Source organism: Scatophagus argus, chromosome 5 (genome assembly GCF_020382885.2).
Source record: "Scatophagus argus isolate fScaArg1 chromosome 5, fScaArg1.pri, whole genome shotgun sequence".
NCBI classification, from domain to species: Eukaryota; Metazoa; Chordata; class Actinopteri; family Scatophagidae; genus Scatophagus; species Scatophagus argus.
In genome coordinates, this window is record NC_058497.1 from 22,224,066 (window position 1) to 22,244,953 (window position 20,888).

General features: G+C 42.4%; 2 protein-coding genes and 2 non-coding genes across 5 annotated transcripts; 1 reads left to right on the top strand and 3 right to left on the bottom strand.

The window, feature by feature from the left end:
- Positions 1–583: 583 nt before the first annotated feature.
- trnak-uuu lies at positions 584–656 on the bottom strand. The gene has a single exon. It is a non-coding gene; the product is annotated as a tRNA-Lys (tRNA).
- Positions 657–1,176: 520 nt separating this feature from the next.
- Positions 1,177–1,249, bottom strand: trnak-uuu. Its single transcript has one exon. It is a non-coding gene; the product is annotated as a tRNA-Lys (tRNA).
- Positions 1,250–1,891: 642 nt separating this feature from the next.
- On the top strand, positions 1,892–6,778 carry nek3 (NIMA related kinase 3). 2 transcript variants are annotated; one of them, XM_046389690.1, is made up of 13 exons: positions 1,892–2,201; positions 2,535–2,628; positions 2,745–2,842; positions 2,942–3,025; positions 3,578–3,645; positions 3,740–3,826; positions 4,260–4,314; positions 4,541–4,741; positions 5,033–5,147; positions 5,406–5,558; positions 5,675–5,797; positions 5,932–6,049; positions 6,409–6,778. In XM_046389690.1, exons 1-13 carry the CDS (start codon positions 2,085–2,087, stop codon positions 6,473–6,475), a joined length of 1,380 nt encoding a protein of 459 aa, XP_046245646.1. In that variant the 5' UTR covers positions 1,892–2,084; the 3' UTR covers positions 6,476–6,778. The 2 variants fall into 2 exon arrangements, with proteins under 2 accessions (XP_046245646.1, XP_046245645.1); XM_046389689.1 differs by having other exon boundaries at positions 1,893–2,201; positions 5,406–5,557; positions 5,665–5,797.
- A 9,319-nt stretch (positions 6,779–16,097) lies between these two features.
- LOC124059574 (lysophosphatidic acid receptor 6-like) lies at positions 16,098–18,579 on the bottom strand. Its single transcript, XM_046389691.1, has one exon. It carries the CDS (start codon positions 17,786–17,788, stop codon positions 16,700–16,702), a length of 1,089 nt encoding a protein of 362 aa, XP_046245647.1. The 5' UTR covers positions 17,789–18,579; the 3' UTR covers positions 16,098–16,699.
- Positions 18,580–20,888: the final 2,309 nt, after the last annotated feature.

Here is a 20,888-nt window from a genome sequence, read left to right on the forward strand (position 1 = left end):
ACAACATGTACACTATGCATCTGTGCTGCCTGTCTGCAAATGCATGAAATACATTTTTGGGATGTATTTTTCCTGTGTATTTTGTGTATTTTTTGTTGCACTATCTTGGTTTTTTTGTGCATATTGCTTTTAGAAGTCAGCACAGAACTTTCTCCTTACGTGATTTTCAAATCTTATGGGCATGAATGGAGATCAGCGGTTGTATGCAAAAGACGTGATCAGAGCCGTTGATGCTGGAGAGGACACCCAGGTTGTGTTGTCTTGACTGTTTCTGGGAATGCAGAGGCTTTAATCACTTCAGAAGGATTCAGGTCTGCTTTGGTGGCTGGTTCTAATATTTTAGAGCATCGTGTTTTGTTTTGTTTTGTTTTGTTTTCAAGTGTTAAGAAGTAAATGAATATGAACAAAATAAAGAAACATTTTACACATTGATTTAAAGCTAAAGTATGGCTTGCAAATTGATGAGCTGTTTAAGGATCACGAAATATTTAATATACCTGCAAGTCTTTTGGTTTCTTTCTCCATCAAACCTTTTCAGCTTTATCCACAGGCCGCTTGCTCGCCAACTGTTTAAAACTTCAGCCGCCCGAACAGGGACTTGAACCCTGGACCCTCAGATTAAAAGTCTGATGCTCTACCGACTGAGCTATCCGGGCTCTTGCTACATGACACCATAGGGACGAGTCACGTGACGCCCTTAACTTTTGTTTTTCTACGTTTTCTCATCGTGAAATGAAAGATTTTATCTGCAGGCCCGTTACTTGTACTTATTGTATTACTTGTACGCCAGCATTTAACCTTTGCCTCAGTCGACTTCAGCCGGCAGACAGATCAACACTTCATCCAGTCTGGGAGTGTCTTAGACGAGGGGACAGAACAGGGAAACCGCACAGAGCTGCTAAATTTTTGTTTTCAATTATGTTTTTATTATATATAATGTTCATAATCAGTGTTATGTTATGTTATTTTCTGAACAGGTTAGTCGAAGAGTCGAATACAGAGCACAAAAAACAGAATTTATGGCAGACGAAAAACATGAATGTCACTTCATAAACTTTACGCTTTAATGTCTAATCAGCAAAGAAAGGCTTAATTTATAGTTCAGGGGTTATGAGACGTAAACACAGCATCTTTGTCCCTGCAGAAACACCGCCTGAACAAGCTTAAAAGTTCATTCGCCCGAACAGGGACTTGAACCCTGGACCCTCAGATTAAAAGTCTGATGCTCTACCGACTGAGCTATCCGGGCTCTTGGAAAAGCACCCCGTAGTTTTTCTAAATAACTTCTATGATACAATACAAGTAAACATTTTTAATTTTCTTATCTTGTGATTTTTATTACTCTTGCAGAAGTACGAAATAAAATATCCAGACTTGTGCCACTGCTTTGTTATTATCATGCCCAGCGTTTTAACATTGACACCATGACTTTACCCTGCAGGCAGATACGGACGTTTAGCTTCTTATATACGCTGCACATTATATGCCTCACGTAAATAACTTTCAGTTTGCGCGGCTGTTTTTAGAAAGTCTCGCCGTGCTGGTCGTTTTGACCAATCTCTAGACTACTACTGTAGGCGGTCTTGGATGGAGAACTTGTCCCCAGTTATAGTTACTCAAAACTTCCACATTTATAACGTAAATTTGAAGTTTTGTCGAAGGCGCAAAGGCAAACATGGAGGAAAAAGAACATCGTGAGTTAAAAAACATATGCCTGAAGAGGAACGTTGAAAATATATGAGCACAGGAAAAACGTGATAGTCCAATATGAAACGACTTTCAGGGCCGATGATCGTAACATTTTTAATGTCATTTTGAAAACTTCCAGATCCCAATCTTGGATAATAAAATGCTGTACCGCCACCTAGCGGCTACAGTGCACACCACATGTGTGGCTACGTCACACAATAATACGGAAGTAGGCATCCAAACAAGCAGCACGAGTCCACACTAAATCTTTTCTGTCTATTTGTCTTTTCATACGCGTTGTACATGTCTCATTGTGTGAGCACTGGAGAATAAAACAGGCTAATCTTCTTAATTAGATCACCTGTGAGTCTCTTTGTGGTTGTCAGAGGAGCTCTATGGACAAATACTCCCTCCAGAAAGTCATCGGCGAAGGGTCTTTCGGTCGAGCTTTGTTGGTCCGCTGCAAAAGCAGCCAGGAGAAGTATGTGGTCAAGGAAATCCAGCTGCCAAAGGTAACAAACAAATACAGTGATGTGCTGAATAAACTGTGGGTTTTATAAACACCTGAGCGGTGGGAACAAATGGGCTTGGACAAGATCATCCCAATGCTGCAAGTAATTTTGGTAATAAACCAATAATATACCACCACCACTCTGTAAACTGCTCAGCTGCACTGTGTGTGAATTCAGATTGCCGTGTTATTGAGCATGGGCTCGGATATGGAAATGTTATTTGCTCTGTGCTGATAACCCACCGCATTTGTGCCTGCACAGAGACGTGGGGGTTGTTTGTTTTGCAAAACAGAGAATGCATTCATACTCGTGTGTGTATTTGCATTTTTATAGAATCAGTCCAAATTGGAAAATTCGAGGAGAGAAGCCGTCCTGCTGTCCACAATGAAACATCCTAATATTGTGAAATTCAGGGAAGCATTCGAAGGTATTCACACACCTGACACCTCCTTTAAAACTTATTACAAGACATTTTGGATTCCTGTGACATCCAGTTATTACTGTTTGGATTGCAGAATAGGCAATATGATTGTGTTTGTTCAGCTGATGACCTCCTGTGTATTGTTATGGAGTACTGCAGTGGAGGAGACCTGCTCCAGAGGATGCGGAGACAGAAAACTGCACAGTTCTGTGTTGATGATGTAGGCCTCGACTACCTGCAGCTATTCTCACAGATTTTATTTTACTTTACTTTCTTTTCAGTTTTGTTTTACCAATTTTTTTTCTTTATTCCCCCACAGATCTTGAGATGGTTTGCTCAAATGTGTGCTGCCACACAGCATATCCATGATAAACGGGTTTTGCACAGAGATTTGAAGTCCAAGGTACAGTAGTCTCTATAGATTATGGTTTATAATTGCTATACGGGTTAACAGATTTTACTTGAATGTCATGCATAGACCAGACTTTATGAACTCATGATGAAGATAAGATTTTCTTGATGTTTACTCTTCGAATCAGAACAAGAAGTCATTAATTTCTCGGTAGAGCACATGTTGACGGAAGCCCATCAGTGTGAGCACTGCGGAGTGAAATGAACTGTGATGAAACTGCTGATCGAGATCACATCGCAACATTTTCTGCCATTAATGCATAATTTTGCCACGGTTGAAGCCTGTGAATATTCTCATTCATCCAGGTCATAGTTATCTCAAAGAAATTCAATCGAATGCAACTGGACTTAGTTATTTGTCTTTGAAGACGTTTCACCTCTCATCCAAGAGGCTTCATCAGTCCATGAACTGAACTTCTTCAAAGACAAATAACTAAGTCCAGTTGCATTCGATTGAATTTCCTTGACATGATTTGCCATGGTTGGCTGTTCTTATTTTTGGCTACATGTTAAGTCATCACTCCTCCTTCATTTCCTTACACAGAACATTTTCCTGACAGGAAATGGGACAATCAAGCTCGGGGACTTTGGCTCAGCGTGTATTCTGAACAGGTACAGGATGAAAAAGGCAGCAGTTTTTAGTGTATTATTAAATAAATGCTCTGTGTTTGATTTTGCTGCTGTTGCATTTTGACTTGTGTTGCAGCTCAAAGGCCTACGCTTGCGCGTATGTTGGGACGCCCTATTATGTGGCTCCAGAAATCTGGGACAGCAAGCCATACAACAATAAGAGGTGTGTTACTCTGTTGAACTGGTTGCTGCATTATAAATTATCATATGGCACAAAACCAAATGAAAACTGTAGCCACAGGCGCCAATTTCAAACGCCGTCGCAATCAAGGGAAGGAAGCAGCTCTAATATCTGAGATTTGACTGTCATCGGCCAAACACACAACACATGCACTTCTTAAATACTTTCCTGCGCTTCCATGTTTGTTCAGAGTTTCCCAGGCTTGATGTGAACACAGTGCTTTTCATTACACAGGCTTGGATGTGTCAATAAATGTACCAACAATGAAGAGCTTTCAAAACAGTCTGTGTTCTCTGCTGAGTTCTCAGCTCAGCAGCCATTATGTAACTCGTGCGTGGGTTAGTCGACTGTGCCAGTACATGACGAGTGTCTGGTGCGAATGAATAACCGTCTCTTATGTTTATGTGTTCTGCAGTGATGTGTGGTCTCTGGGCTGTGTTCTGTACGAGCTCTGCACCTTGCGACACCCGGTATTCACCCTCCTTCCACTCCACTTCCAGTTGTATTTGGGCCTCTCTCCACATATTCTCAATGAATCATTATATAAAATTGAGACACTGCAAAGCGTTATTGTGGAATGATGGAGGCCCAGTGTCCTCAGCTGTGGTAGATCATCTGCTGTGTATTTTCTGTGGTTCAGGTGTTGTGGTGTGCTTCATCCACCTGGCGAGCCTCACACTTCACTGTTGTGTCCAGTTCCAGGCATCCAGCTGGAAGAGTCTGATTCTCAAGGTGTGTCGGGGTGCGTACCCTCCCCTCCCCAGTCACCTGCCCTACGAGCTGCAGTATTTAATCAAGCAGATGTTCAAGACAAACCCAAAAGACAGGCCGTCCCTGCACACCATCCTGACCTCGCACCGGGTTTCCAGACTCCTGCGTGCACATCTGCCCTCCCAGGTAAAAGCACCACCTGTGCACTTGAAAGCACAGTCCGCCATGGCTGAGCTTATTGCATGTGGACAGACGCTCAAGCAGTCGAACCCGGAAGTCATTTTATGGCTGTCCATCCATCATAACAGCACACTGTCACGACATGGTGTCGAAATGAGAACTTAAACTCTAAGACAACTTTCCCAGCTGCGGTGACGCTATGTGGAATCTGACCTTTGACAAGCTGCTGTTAGTTCAGATGGCCACAGAGCTCGTGTTATGTGTTTGATTTACCGCACTGCTTTGAATCTTTTACAGGCGATAGAGACGCAGGAAGAGGGGAGGCGTACGGGTCGATGGAACAGAGAAGAAGGAACGAAGGTGGCTCATCATCTTGGAGAGAAGAGTTTGATAAAAACGTCAACGTTTGAAGGTAGAGTCCAAGTCAAAGCTGACCGTGTAGTCGTGAAAAACAACAACTGCAGCGATTCTGGGAGAACTGACCATTTGGTGAAGACTGACAGGAACATATATGTGTGCTACACTGCTGTGTTTGTGCATGCACTGTGTACACAATAAAAATGTTACTTCTAATCAGAACCTTCTTGAAAGCAAGAATTAAATAATAAATAACAAAATAAAAAGAAGAGAAAATTATAATCTTATAAAAATAGCTGACATTTTATCTCAGGTGTGGAGTTACCCGAAGCCCACCGTGAAAGCGGAAAGCTGAGTCCTCGAAAGCAGTGGGCCGCTGAGCCATCAGACACAGTGATGCAGGCGTTGGCTAACGCCAGCCTCGTCTCATCTGCCAGCACGGCGTCCACCGGCCGGACCCTCACAGGTACGATTCATGGAGATAAGATAGCAGTAGCAGCATTTTCACCTCCTCGACTGTACAAATTTAAGTCTGGAGAACATAAAGCATCAGTTGTGTTCCTGTTTTTCCCGGCATGTCAGAGGAACCTGAGGACAGCAGGCGGAGGAGACAATGGGACAAGGATCCTCCTGAGAGGCTTCTGAGTCTGTTGGAGAAGGCCCGGCTGAGCAGAGCCTCCAGCACTTTTTTAATAAACAAAGCAGGTCGGTTGGTATCTGAATGTTATTTTAACACAAGTGGCTTTTCTCTAGCACACAGTTAACCCAGCCATAAGAGGCATTTTACTGTAGCAGATGATAAAGATGAGCCTCTGTGGTGTCGTGGTCTGTGTTTTTAGGTGATGACCCTCTGGTGGGACCCCTCTCCCAGCTGCAGGGCGATGACACCGATGGCCCTGAGCAGGAAGTGGCCGTAGATGAGGACCGGCTTCAGCCTCGCTCTGATGATGAGGACACGTAAGTAACCCTGACATATTAATCCGAGGATGAGCATATTGCGCTGCTTTCACACGGTGTAGCAGTCTTGTCAGAATGCTAAGGGCTAATGTGTTGCACGGATGATTTGTTACTCATGGGTCAATTTTTTGTCATGTTTTTTAATTACGAGAAAAGTGTGTTGAAAATAAAAATAGTAATTACATAATACTGCTTTGTGACTCTCTTCTGTGAGCTTCCAAATCAAAGAATGTGAACCGTAAAATAAATAATAAATAAACAAAAGTGACCTGGCATTTTTCACACATTAGAACTGTTTAAAGAGAGTGTTGTTGGATATTTGTTGAATGTTTGCATGACTGTTTGCCCTCACTTTGCAGAGACTTTGAGGATGAATCTCCGTGCCACTGGATGGATGAAGTTGAGAAAATATTTCTGGATCACTAAAGCCTCATTCTTTCTGAGCCTACATAATCACAAGACTGTCACCATTAAAAACACTAACTGCTTGCATATGCCCAAAGTGTGCCACTTCATACATCTAAGAGCTATTGTTCAGCTATTGTTCTTAAAAATGAAGACCTGTTTTTACAGCAGGTTTTGTACAAGTTTACAAAAGCCCAGTTAAGCTGAGCTGAAGTTTTATGTATTATGTGTTTTAAGTTTTTTGCAAACGTTTGATTGAAGGCTATGAAATTTGAATTAAATGTCATTCAACTTGTTGTCATAAAATCTTTTTTTTAACGTAGAGACTTTGGAGATGTGTTTGTGTGCTCTGCCTCTCATTTGATTTGAACATCTGCTGTGTGCTGTTCGGGTTACCAGTGATAACATTCCCAGTAGATTGAAGCCGTCTGGAAGCTTCTGTTTGGCTTGTCGGGGAAGCAGGAAATATTAGACTCGGAGCAGCTGGGTCTCCGTGGGGTCACACCATTTTGAGCCCGCCCATTCCTTTTGATCTCGATTTCCTCTGCAATATCAAAAGTAGACTAAACATGTTCGGTCATCGGCGTCTCGGTCTTTTATTCACTGGACAAGAAACTAACAAACCATACATGTGGACCTTTTAGCTGTTGTGTTATTTCTAATTTGCTGTGACCACAACAGAGGAGACACAATGCTGGCTTTCTGCTGCAGTAAATGTTAACCGTTAGCCACTAGGTGGAGTTGAAATGATTGTTGCTAACCTTTGGCCGTGAGCAGACGTGAGGAAAAGCCTCTGGCTCGGATTTAAGTACACCTCTGTTGAAATCTTTTTGATATGAATAATGAGATTTAGTCAGATCTCGGCACCCTGAGGAGCATGAAGATATTTAATATAAGACGTTTAATATGAGAGAACAAGTACAGCCTGTTACTTTCTTTGTTTCACCAAATTAAAAGCTCGACTCTGTAGGATAAAAGAAGAGAATCGCCCAACCGCATGTGTGGCAACAGAAAAACAAAAGTTGAGCCTCGCCCATGGCAGTTTGGGCTCAACAGGATATAGATACTACAGACCCTTGAGTCAACAAAACCATAATGATGCTGATTCACCAACAGCCACACCAGGGATGGATTATCCTGCTGCCAAAGTTCCTCCCATTGGCTGACTGGAGGTCCTTGGCTGTATGAGAGTCTTTTGCCAGATATCTGTCCTTAACGTGTTTTATTGAGGAAGCCCCAGGCTGCAGCTCGCCCCTTATCTCGAAGGCACACTGAATCCCCCTCACACTCCAGCCCCCTGCTTTTTTTTATTATTATTCTTGCCATATTTCCCCTCGTACCTCCAGAGATGCCCATGTTTAACACAGACTCAGATAAAGTAGTGAAGCATAGCTGAGCTACAACACCACCATGCTGTGTGTCCTGCAGATAGCGTGGTCTCCCATCAGGGTCCGTGATGAACTACACAGCTTATGTAAACTGAGGAATCTGAGATGCTGGACTGGTTTAATGAGGACTGGATATAAAGGGCTGTAGACATTTTAGCAAACCTCAATACTTAATAAGTAATATTCTTTGATCTGATATTTATCATTCATCTACATCGGGAAACTTTAAACTGATACTGTGAGCAATTTGTCCTATTTAATTGTTTTTAAATGGTTAAAGCATGTTTGTGTGCCCCAAACTACTGGCACCAATGTGACTTAAACCCAGCGTTAATTCCAGGTAGTAGGCTCCAAAGAGTCTGGTCTAAATGCAATCTTATTATCTTATCTTATCTTGTTATCTTTAAAAGACTGGATGAATAACCATGTGGAAGTAGGCACAGCCAACATACAGAACTGATGTTTAGGGACGGTAAAAATAACAAAACATCATACAATATGACGTATGCAGTATACTTTATACTTTTTTGTATGCTTTTTTTCATTTGCTTTTTCACACTAATCACATTCTAATCATTCTAAATTTCTCAGAGACATTAATATAGCAGTATAGGAAACAGTCACGGATGTGCTTGGTTGTTTGTTTGCTTTGTATTTGTTTGTATATGTATATTCTTTTCCTTTATTAGGAAACCATTCAAATAATACAAGCAATCATCACAAGACATGATAAATCTATACAAAATTTGTTCAAAAAACTTAATCCCACACTATATTTCAGTTTGATAACAAAAAAAAAACCAAAACTGTAAAATCTCAGAAATTAGCCTTTCTGACCAAGTCTCAACAAATACTAAAGAAATAAAACAGAGACTGAAGGATAAACTAGAGGATTTACTGCAAATGATTAGGGTGAAATTGCCCTGCTGTTCCTGTTATTTTGTCCACCTCTGTGACTGTGGGATTAAGAGCGCAAGACCTGGCTGATCCAATCCGATTTTATGAACTTTCTGAAACTGTAGAGCCAAACGAGCAGTTGAACAGGGGCTTCCTCTTGCAGGAAGGATGTGAAGTTGTGTCTGTTGTATCTCATTAAGCTTTAAATGGGTCAAAAAAGACATTTCTCTTTGAATGAGTGGCTCCTCTGCGCAGCACCGCCTCACAGACAGTCTGGTCAGAGTTGAAATTTATTTTGAATCAGTGTGATGATTTAAAGGACATTGAAAAGTGAAGCGTGCCACTCTAGGGTTACACTACCCATGCAACCTCTGTGCAAGTGCAAGTGAAACCACAACACTTTCGTGTTGAGCCTCACGTGTAAGCTGAAAAGAGAAATCAGCAGAACTGGGGCACGGGTAGCGTTTCCACTCGCGCTCTCCGTCTTACATCGAAGTCATACTGATTTTAAAGCACACGACTTCCTGTAATTGCAGCCTCTGCTCAGAGTTACGGTGAGCTTGCACCTCTAGGCACTGCTCAGATGTTTAATCTGAAGTGCTTCATTGATTTTCTTCCTGCTCATCCTGTTGACCTGATAGCAAACCATCAAGTAACTTCCCCTCTTATCAAATGATACTGCAAAAGACCTTTCATTTAGCCCTTTTTGGGAGATTGTCTGCACGCCTCGACCCTCAGTTTGTGTCATCACCCTTGATGAAACATTGACGCCTGTTATCTGCAACAATCTGAGCTCCTCTTTTGTCTGCCTGTCACACTGCCTGTTTTTGTGGCCTGCTTTCTGAGTGACCTTAGCTTCACACAGGAAGAGCTCTGCAGATGTGAGATGACCCATTGATCTCCGTCTGGCTACTGATACTTAGACCTACATGTTCAGCTGCATGGGTTTGTGGGCTGCATTTGAGGTTTAAGACATTTGTACCCTCGCTGGTATCAACCACACAGTGACGGAAATAATGAAACCTGCTACCATGACTCACTCAGTAAGGAGAAGTGCTGTTTATTCTTCACTGGGAGCAGCTCTTCCTGTTAATAACAAAGCACTTAGGCGCTGCAGTCGGGAGTCTCTTTGCAACTATAAATACGGGAGCTGTCATTGTTATGATTATTTCAGGCCCTCTGCGGTGACCCTCCATTGTCTCCTGCTAGTGTTTTGTTGCTGGGTATCAGACAATAGAGACTGGCGTGGCCAAGCGTGGCTTGTCGTGGAGCTTCACAATTCATCAGCCACTCAAAGTAAAAAGGTCAGGAACAGTTAAATTTGGATCCGGGCTTATGTGAAGTAAGACAGCGTCGGCTCTGCACAGGTTCTTGGACCATTTGCAGTTTTAAACGCTGCCATTGTTTGTGGCTCACATGCCTGATGCCTGATGACCTGGTCCACATTTAGGAAGGGTCACAGGCTCTGCTGCCTTGTCCTTTTATCATCCTTCCTTTAAGCCAATAATAGATCAATACCAGACAGACTATTGACAGAATATTTCATAGCTTTCCCCCTTGTAGCTTACATCGAATTTGAGCTGTAGCGTGCATATCACTTCTCTGATCTACACTCAGATGTAGTCATGAATGTCATGGTGCTGCTTTGCTTTTTCCTGTAAACACATCTTGTCACCATCTAATCTCTGTTTACCTCCTGCAAAAAGCTATATTTTCCAATACAAACTGTATTGTGGTTGTAAAATTTATTTCATTTGTGGCACTGGCTGCACAAAATTGATGTAGGGAAACTCCTGCATTAAACACAGCTGCAGTGAGGAGGGCCGCAGGCGTGTGTTTGTGCTGAGTTTGACACAGAGGAATTTAAGTGCAAATAGAAGGAGACCACATTGGTCCAGGGTCTAGTGTGAAGGAAATCATTCAGTCTTGTGTCTCTGTATTTATATCCTATTAATCTAAAACAGTGCGTCTGCACTGCACAAGTTCAAACTAGACGAGATGATCAATGACAGGTTAATGGTTGATCTCTTTATCACTCTTGTCACTTGGTCTTTCTGAGTACACAACACTGTTTGCATCACTGGAAACATTTCACACGGTGAAGATCAAAGAGCAGACTGTTCTATGTTAGCAAGCTAGATGTGTGCGCGTTTAAAAAGTGTTGAGATGATTCCTGCAGTGGCTCATTTACTAAGTCACATACCGTATATTTTAAAATATTATTGCCTACTGAGCTCCAGTGTGGATTATTGTGCCTCTCTTGCTTGACGGTGCAACAGTATCCAGTGGAATTATTTTATCTGTCGATGTTACGTGGAGGCTAAGCAGAACACACCTAATAATAACATTTTTTTCTCTCTCTGACAGATAACCTCTGTGGTATCAATAAACAGTGTCCTCCTCACTCTAAAGCCACAGTGTCAGTAAATCAGGTGTCTCTCCAGGAGCTCGGTTCAAAAGGATGTGGAGGTCGTATTTTAAGCATGCCATCTTTAAGTCTGACCAGGAACTTGGACTATTCTTTGGGAGGAAGTCGATTCCCTGCTTAAAAACAGGAGCTCACAGAGTAAACAATAAATATAATCCAATCTTACTCAGAGTTGTGCCACAGAGTTGTGGCTTACAGAGTAGGTTGGTCAAGATGAGGACATCAGCTTACTCGATAAACACGGCATTTCTGTGGCTAAAGGAGACTGAATTCTTCTGAGGAAGAGAGGGAAAGTATTGTGTGGTCTGAGAGGCTCTGTGAAAATTCCTCGTGGGGAACACGCTGACCTCAAGGCTGACCTGTAAGAATCAGCTTTTATGTGTGGCTGTGCTGTGGAGTGTGCTATGGGCATTTGTTTATGAGTCTGTGCTGTAGTATTAGCGGGGCCCTGGTATCACTAATCCTGCAATGTGCTCAATGGAGCCGCTGTGGAAAACTGATAGGTGGATTCCAGCCTTCAGTACAAGCTCTTCAGTTAACATACAGCTCAGTAACACTTCCCCTCTTACAGCGACGTCCAGCAAACAGGCAGATAAGCATTCAGCATTGCTTGACAGTAAAAGTCAGCAGGTAATAAAAAGGTAGCAGCTGTTAAAAATGTGACAATGTGCCCCTCTAAATTGGTGCTCCATTAATTATCTGTTAATGTGATACATTAAGCCATTTTTTTTCATTAATTTGTTAATTTCTGCTTCAAAAAAGTTTTAGTAACAAACTTATCTGAACTGGATACTGACAATTAGAGAACAAATACAAACTACAAACACTTGAATGTATCAATGTGATGTTCTGTGCAGCAGTTTGTTGCACAAACACATTACGTTTTCTGAAATTAAATTTTGCTGAATTTTCGTTGGTGGCTGTTGTGATAGTTTGACCTTTCCTGCCTGTCATGAGACCGTCGGTCGCACCAGTGGGCCGTCCTCTCTGGTTAGAAGCTGCAGCTACAGGAGAGGATTAATGTGTTCACATTGGTTGGTCAGACATGGTTTAAATCCCCAGGAGTCTCCAGGGGAAGGACTTCCAGCTAAGGAAAACCCAACCTGTCCCATCAAGCAGAACACACCTAATCATAACATTTTTTCTCTCTGACAGACTGTAATGCCATGTGCAGTCAGGCTGAAACACCCAAACTGGACGTCAAATCTTCTGCAGAAGATTTTTGTATTGTATTTTTGTATTTTGTATTGTTGTATCTCAGTATGTATGTACAGTATAAGGGTGCCAGCGACAAATCTGCCATAGCATGTGTGTGTGTGTGACAATGTGCATAAGCACTTGTCATAAGTGTGTGGGTGTGTGTGAGAAATCCCAGCTGGATTCACTGAGTGGATTTAGTCAGAATTGTTAACCCCTCTTCCTGCAAGTTTCGCGTTTCGTGCTGTGACTTGTGGCTTCACTTAAAGTGAAACTGCGATGTGCTTCCCGCTTCACTCATAATATTTCAACATTTGATGTGATGCCCTCATGCCCACACACACACGCACACAATGTGAAGAAGTGAATCACCAGATGTCCCCTTTATTTATTACTGATTCAAAGCTGAATGTGTATCTCAGTCACGGGAGAGCCATTTTTCATGAATCAACTTGTCACATTCACACAAGTTCCATCCTCTGTTTTTCAGGCACTAACAGGCACAGTTTTGCCTTAAGGTAGAGACTCATCCGGTTGAGGAAAAGAACAATGACTGGCATTGTGCACATGCTCTTTTTTATAAATGTGGCTGAAACATCACAATTTCATTTCCTGGATACATTGCTAAAATAATTATGAGGAAAGTTGGAGTGTTTCTGTTCTCAACAAGCCTTGAGATTTGTGTGCTGCATACGTTTTTTTGTAGACATGACAGTACCCCAATGGAGGGAGTGTTTCATCAACATTCTGCTTATACTTTTTGTTTCATTCCTGAGATGTTATGCAACCAAGAGCTGATCTTGTCAAATAACTCCCCCAGGGTTTGATAAGGTCTGTTTATGGTCCGAAGTGACAGGGAGTTAAGGGGGATTACATGTGACTGGTTGGTGCAGCTATTTGGCCTACCTCCCTCTTTGCAGACACTGAACCCTTTCCACTGCTGGTTATTAGTTCAGTGCTGCCTCTTATTTTTAGAGTGAGTGAGGCTGTTGTGCCAGCACAAACAAGATTTCTCTAATTGTCAGACCACATCCTGACAAATGATTACCTAACACAATGTTCATTTCTCCAGCAATGTGTGTTTTATTGCCCTCTTGTTCATAGTTAGGAAAGCTATCTCGTAAGCAAGTACTCGGCCCCCCTAGAAGGTGACAAACTTTTTATAGAGCAGTAATTATCCCACCAAAACCAAGGTGGGACTCTAAATGCCAGAGATGTAGAATGTGTTTATGGTGTAAGTGTGGGAAAAGGTGTAGATATTTAAATGGGCCCTGGCCATATCAGGGTAATGATGGCCATTTCCTCAGAAATATATCCTGTGAGTCACGCAGCAAACACGGTTGATTATCCTCCGCAGGGACCCCCTTCCCCCTCCCCACGCATCCCTTCAGTGCGACAGGCACCTCCCTTGTCATATGATGCAGAGCTGTGGAGTAGAATCTAACAGATGAGGACCTCAGCCCGATCTCACTCCATTCATGATCTCATCTTCCCTCAAAAGGGCACTCATTGTGAGGTCACTGTTAATGCCCCAGCAGAAATGACTCCTGACACGAGTTCTCAACACACCGGAGGATCTCCAGTCAGCTGGGACTGACAAAACTTCAAAGCAGTCATTAAGAGGTTCATTTGAGAGAACATGCTGTGGATGTACAACAGGGGAACAGGAACATAAAGCTAAAGGATCAAGGCTGAATCCAGACTTGTTTTTGTCTCCACTAAGACATGGAGGATGGCACTGACTGTGCTTACCCTGATGTAGACAGTTACTCAAGTCAAAACATTGCTTTCATTTTGTGTGACCTTGGAGGATTCCAGTAGATACATAAAAATTAAGGTGCTTGTGAACTGCTTTGTAGTTTTTTAAAAAAAATATATTTTCTTTGTATCCATGCAGAATCAGAATCAGAGCATGCATCCAATAATTTTATTAGATGTACGCTCCCATCTGAAATTACTGGAGCAACGCAGAACAGAATGTATATGATGACAAGCAGCGTGGTGTCTGCGGTTTCTCACCCTGAAGCCTGCTGGGAATGAGAGGTCAGGCTGATTAGATAACTGTTGTGTATGCAGAGGAGCCTGCTGGGTCGGATCCCTGATACAGAGTGCTTACTATATACAACCAGAAAGCTTTAGTGTACACACATCCTAAGATGAGCACAGTTAAGAAACACCAAAGTTACAGCACTGCATATGAGGAAAGTGCTGGTTCACTTTCAGAAGACATGTGGAAATATTCAGAGAGAATCTTTTCTTTTTGCAAAATTGCAGTAAAAAATAAGATCACCAATGTACTGAACATCTTAATTTTGCTTTGACCCTCTCTGCACCTGTAACAGTATGTGCTGAATACAAACCACCTGACTCACTCATTCAGTTAAATATAACAATTGCTCAATTATGTCATCTTGAAATGTGTAAAATATATGTTTTCAAATGAGTCATGAGTCAAAATGTCTGGGTTCATGAAGCTCAGTCAGCGTGCGGCTAAGCGGCTGCCACTCAGACGAAGACGTCGCTTTCATATGCGCTCCTGCGCAGATGACGTGGGCTGCCCCAGTGTCGGATTGTACTTGTTTGTTTTCATGAGAGCCCAGGTCTTTAACCCTGCCCCTGACTCGCTCATGCGGCCTCAGATGCAGAGTTATACGTGGGGTATGAATAAAGTGGTGCTGACTGACCTTCAGGCTATGTCAATAAAGCCAGAGCACCATGTGCTTTCTGTTATTTGCTCTCATGCTGTGTTGACTTCTCACTGATGGCATATCACATGTAAATTTGTCCACAGCAGGATAAATGTTTCTCACATCTGTTTTTGGAGAAAAACGCAGAACTTCCTAATTAACAGTTTTGGTTTTATTTATTTTCTCAGTTGAGCACATGCTTCCTGATTTATTGTGCAGCAGTACTCAGTGTACTGTTATGGCGCTGAGGACCAGCCTTGTCAGTGACGATATTAAAAACACCATGTCCTTGTGGTGGAGGAAAACAAGATATTACTGGATGATTAAATGGAATTCCTCTCTAGTTGGAGTGAAACATAAAAGACACTACACGTCTCTATTTCCTCTCTAGTACCACCTAATCCACTTTGTGTTTAAGCACACATCATTATTCCATTGACTTTATGGTTCTAATTTCACACTAACATAACTACTAATTTAATGTTTCACTGAAAGTGTGCGTCACATGCCTGATGCCTGATGACCTGGTCCACATTTAGGCAGGGTCACAGGCTCTGCTGACTTGTCCTTTTGCCATCCTTCCTTTAAGCCAATAATAGATCAATACCAGACAGACTATTGACAGAATATTTCATAGCTTTCCCCTTTGTAGCTTACATCGAATTTGAGCTGTAGCGTGCATGTTTTTGCCAGTTGGCATTAATAAAAACTTCCTCTCCTCTCTACCAGTGGTGGTTGTGACACAGGAAGCTAGCACTCCCTGAGGGGAATCAGGCAGACTCCATCAGACATTCTACTTCCACTTCTTCACCTCCTCGTTTGCATGCGGGACAAACACGAGAGAAGATATTTAGCAGTTAGATGTTGCGCCACAGCTGTTTTTTCAAGTGGTCTCATTAGTTTACAATAGTGAATGAACTGTGCCAACTTGTCATTTTGAGTTTTGGTCAATGATGTTCAAGTTAAACATTTGAAATTATTTATGTTCCACTGGCCAAAGATAGAGTTTTCTTCATTTAAATGAGAAAAAGTTTTCAGTGCGATTGTTAGTTTTGAAACTTTTATTCATTGCTGTGGCACGAGTGCAGTATGTGGAATTCTGAATCAGTGCATTTAGTGGTCTATTCAGACAAAGATACTACAATGAAATGCTGCCAGAACAAAAAAGGCACTTCTGTGACCTATTTCTTATTCACACACAAAAAAACAACAACAAAGCCCTGTACAGTCTTTAGCTTGATATAGCTTTATGTTAATTTAATAGATACTATGCTAACATTAGCACCACAACTTACCACAGAAATGTACAGATATACAGGCATTCAATATTATAAGTGTCCTGCTTTTCAGTGATCACATTCCCTTCCAGGTCACTGGCAGAGTAATTGTGCTTAACACAATTACAGTATATTCCACTGGAGAGGGAAATTAATTAGTAGTAATAACACATCCACAGATGTGAACAAAAGGTCATGTAATACTGCGGAGCAGAGGCTGTCAGTGACGGATCCAAACATTTGACCTGAGATGAAGACCGAGATGAGGAAAAAAGAATGTCTTTGGCAAGTGCTTCGAAAAGCACTCCAACAAATCCAAATCCATTGGCTCAAGGATGTTTTCTATGGAATGATGGATGTTAATATCACCATCAAACCGAAGACTCGCTGTGAAAGACTTTAGCTTTGAGATTCCTCAGGCTGCACTGCAGGTTGGAGCTGGTTTCTGACTGCAGAGCTTCTGAGAACTTGACATCGTATGAACGACTGGCCTGAGACTTTCTCTTGATGGAGTTCTGGATGGTCTCTGATGTAAAGTAGTAAACAATGGGATCGAAGCAGCAGTTGGACACAGCAATGCAGAGGGCTATTGGGTAGATCGTTCGGACCACCGATTCCACAAAGCAGCCTTCTAAAGTCTTTGTGCGGACCAGAGCATAGAAAACCAAGTTTACATTGTAGGGGATGAAGCAAAAACAAAAAATGAAGAGGTGCACAATTATCATGCGTAGGATTTTTGTTTTGTTCAGCTTCCCCCCTCGACTGATGGTTTGCGGGCTACGCAGGGTTTGCAACACCATGATGGAGCAACATACGTTGAGTAGAAGCGGGATGACAAAGCCCACTATCTCTATGAAGATCACCACCTTGGACAGGTGAGATTTCCACTGCTTGGAGGAGAAGTTCTCGAAGCAGAAAGTGGCGTTCGTCTTGTTGTTCTCTTGTGAGGTGGTCTCCAGCAGGAAGCCTGTGGGGAGACTCCCTGACAGCACCAGCACCCATACAGCGATACACACTATCTTAGCATTGCGTTTGGTCCTGAGCGCCCTTGAGCGAAAAGGGTATACGATGGCCAAAAAGCGATCCACGCTGATGCACGTGAGAAAGAGCATGCTGCCATACATGTTGGTGTAGAACAGCGAGACGGAGACCTTGCAGAGTACCCCTCCAAAAGGCCAGTTCTGGCTGATGAAGTAGAAGACCCGCAGGGGCAGTGTGAAGACAAACAGCAGGTCGGACACCACCAAGTTCATCATGTACGTTGTGGTCTCGTTCCTCAGCTTAAGAGAGCAGGTGAATATGTAAATGGCCACAACGTTGGTGATCAGTCCCACCACAAACACAATGCTGAAGATGGAGCTGTACAGTGGGTATTTGAAGCCATCATTTTTGATGCAGGCAGAGTTATTTTCAACCAATCGCATGGTGAAGTTGTCAGTGGGGAGGGTATTGTTGTACATTCTTAGAGACAAAGACTGGAGGGATGAGGGGTGTCTGTTATATAATAGCTATGTAATGAGTGGGCTGCCTTGAACAATGAATTCACCATGTTAGAGACTGCTGCACATGGTCAACATGGTTCCCTCCCGTCTTGATGGAGTTATTTTGGGGGTTACCTCATGTTGAAAAGACCCCTCCCAGAGGACAGAGATTCAGGCTGGAGTGTCCTCCCCTCCCCCTGCCCTGTCTCTCAACAAGGCTGCACCCCACAAGTTACAAGCTGAGCTTTTACTTACTCAGAAAAATAAGTCACACAAATGAGCCTCCTCCTCACTCAAGAAGTCCTCATCCACCACGAGCTGCGAAGTGCACAAAAGGAATGATAGCATATCCACATTCAGGTCCGTTAAGATGCCCTCATGGCGAAATCCCTCCTCTTTTCTGTCACAACTCAGTCCTGTGTTTCTGTCCTTTCCAATTCCAAAACAAAAAAAGGTGTCACTGGCTTCCCACCTCTCATAAGGTCCAGACTCACAAACCACCCGGCTTCTTCCCCAGGGCAAAACTGGAGCTTGAGTTGAGCTCCTGCTCTCCGTCTGTGTGTCACAATGTGAGTGTGTTTTGCTGTTTGTCCTCGGGGTCTGTTTCCTGCCCACCCCACTCCAGCCCACTCCACTCCACTCCACTTCTCTTTCTGAGTCACTCAGTTTCTAGTTCTTCTCTTTCCTCACTTTATCTCTTCCTGTGACAGCCTCAGCACTTCTGACTCAGCACGCCTCATGCTCAGACAGTTCTGCTCCTTTGTGCCAGTTTCACAGACAGTTTTTGTACTTTGAGTGGAAGCAGCTGTAGTAGCTCCTCCCACTGCCGTAAACCCCTCCTACCCCTTTGTCTGCTCTTACAGTTAAAGGAAGAATCAACTCAAACAACTCTGCACTGATGCAACAAGATGTTACAGTAAGTGCTGAAAATGAGCTGCAATGCTGTCAGTATTGTATAAACACATCTCAGTGCATTTATTCTAAATAAATGTTTTTAGCAATTTTTACTTGAGTAATGAGTGAACAAAAGTTAAAAGTGTTATACCACCAATATTGAGTTTACTACACAGCAATTTTCCTTATCAACTATTAATTAAAAATGTGACTTTATGTGTGTGTCTTTAGATATTAAAAATATCATATATATATCAAGATGAAGATGATTGATTGATCATTTTGAATGCAGGACTTCTGATGGAGTATTTTTACGCTGTGGTTTTGCTACTTTTACCCAAGAAAGGCTCTTTCATTGCTTACATTATGTAGGTAACATTGTTCTTTAAATGGACTGCAATTTAATTTGCTTTTTCATCATCAGTCAAGCGGTTAATGAGGACAGGAGGTCAAAAGCGCCTGAGAAGTTCCCCGAAACCCTGCAAATGACTGCCTCCACAGGTCTACGAGGTACAAGAAAACTGAACCGTCTCCTTGTTGTTTTTGACATCCTGTGTGGGCAGCAGCTCTGCCGATGAGGAACAGAGTTTTATTCTGTGAGGGACATCGGATGTCATACAGAACAGAAGGCTTTCTCTATTCAACCCCTGTCAGTCCATGCCCACAGCTTTCTCTTTTCAGTGCCCTGTGAAACAGCATTCAGCTTCTCCTGTAGTAGAAACTCCCCACTTGGCAGTCAGTAAAAACATCAGGGCTTTTGTTGTGAGTGAAGTAGCTTAGAAATGAGGAATGTGAAGTTTTTAAGTAATTAGTCTCGGACAACTTGAAAGCGCTCTCAGCTTCTTGATTGGCAATGTGAAGAGTGAATACTGTAAAATGTTTTAATAAATTTGTGCTTAGTGGCTGTTCTGATGTCAAACAGGAATAATACTACCTGGCTGAGTTTCCCATAAACAGACAGTTGCCTTATATAGTTGCAGATATAAGGAGCTTGTTTTACCTGAATCCATGCTTTGTAGTTCACATCTGAATTATAAAGATAAGAGAAATGGTTAGGCTGCTTTTAATCGGTTACAGTAATATCTCCTCATTTATAACCAACTTCAGGGAGGGACACGAACATATGTGTTCTAGCTTAGGAACATGAGACTAATCCGAAGATGGTTCATCCTGACTTCACAGAGTTGCCAACAATAGTCAAACAAATGAAAGAAAATCTTGCAGAGAATCAAAGAGTCAGTGGGTGTTTTACAGCCAGTGTGCCTCTCATACTGTGTCAGCGTGCCACAAAAATAAACATCATCAAGGCTAGGGTGAAACGTTCAAGAAAATAGAAAAACCTGTACTATTGTCTTTCACTCGCAAAATAGTTCCATCCAGCGCATAAAAACAAGCTCTTCACATGCAAGCATGTGGTTGCTAAACAAAAGCATGTGCCCGAAATCCCTGGACTGTTAAATTTCTCACAATGCCAGGAAACTGTCTGGCACCCCCAAGGCCAAGACTGAAGGCTTTCAAACACAAGGGAAAAAATGCATGAGAAAGATAGTAAGTGACATAATATTGTTGTGTAGTGATCATCAGTGGCTGTGAAAAGTGAACTCAGGCACGGGATATATACAGCATGTGATCGTGACTTCAAACCTGACAAATGAAGAACAGAAGAAGAGCTGCAACGTGAACTTTACACCACAGGATTGAACACAGTAGGTGGATTTTGTTACCTCCGGACTGACTGACTAGAAACGAGAAGTATCTAAAATAGCACATCATTCTGCTTACTGTGTGTGATCGCTGCAACATGAAAAATTAGCAGCCCCAAGGAAAATTGGTAAACAAATGTCCAACTTGGCCAAATGGACATTCTGGACCACAGACAGCTTCACTGCGACCCAAAGGCCTTTCAGCTCATTCTCTCGTGTTCGCCTTGGAAACAGAGAACGCACAAGTGTTGTGCTGGTGTCCACAAACAAACAAACAAACAAACAAGTTAAACTGGTACAACCAACAGAATTGCAGTCTATAACCAAACCACTCAGGCCAATGTGATGAGCACCAGAGCCCTGACAGAAATCTTACATATATTTACGCAAAAAATAAAAAAGAAAGAAAAAAAAGAACAGAAAGTACACAAGATAATCTTTTACCAAAAACAAATGACAGATTCGGTGGGGTTTCTGGATAG

Coding starts and splice junctions, on each gene's coding strand:
- nek3 (XM_046389689.1), top strand. CDS start 2,085: ATGGACAAATACTCCCTCCAGAAAGTCATCGGCGAAGGGTCTTTCGGT. Junction 3,646..3,739: donor TCAGCGTGTATTCTGAACAG/GTACAGGATGAA, acceptor CTTGTGTTGCAG/CTCAAAGGCCTACGCTTGCG. Junction 4,742..5,032: donor GTGCACATCTGCCCTCCCAG/GTAAAAGCACCA, acceptor AATCTTTTACAG/GCGATAGAGACGCAGGAAGA.
- LOC124059574 (XM_046389691.1), bottom strand. CDS start 17,788: ATGTACAACAATACCCTCCCCACTGACAACTTCACCATGCGATTGGTT.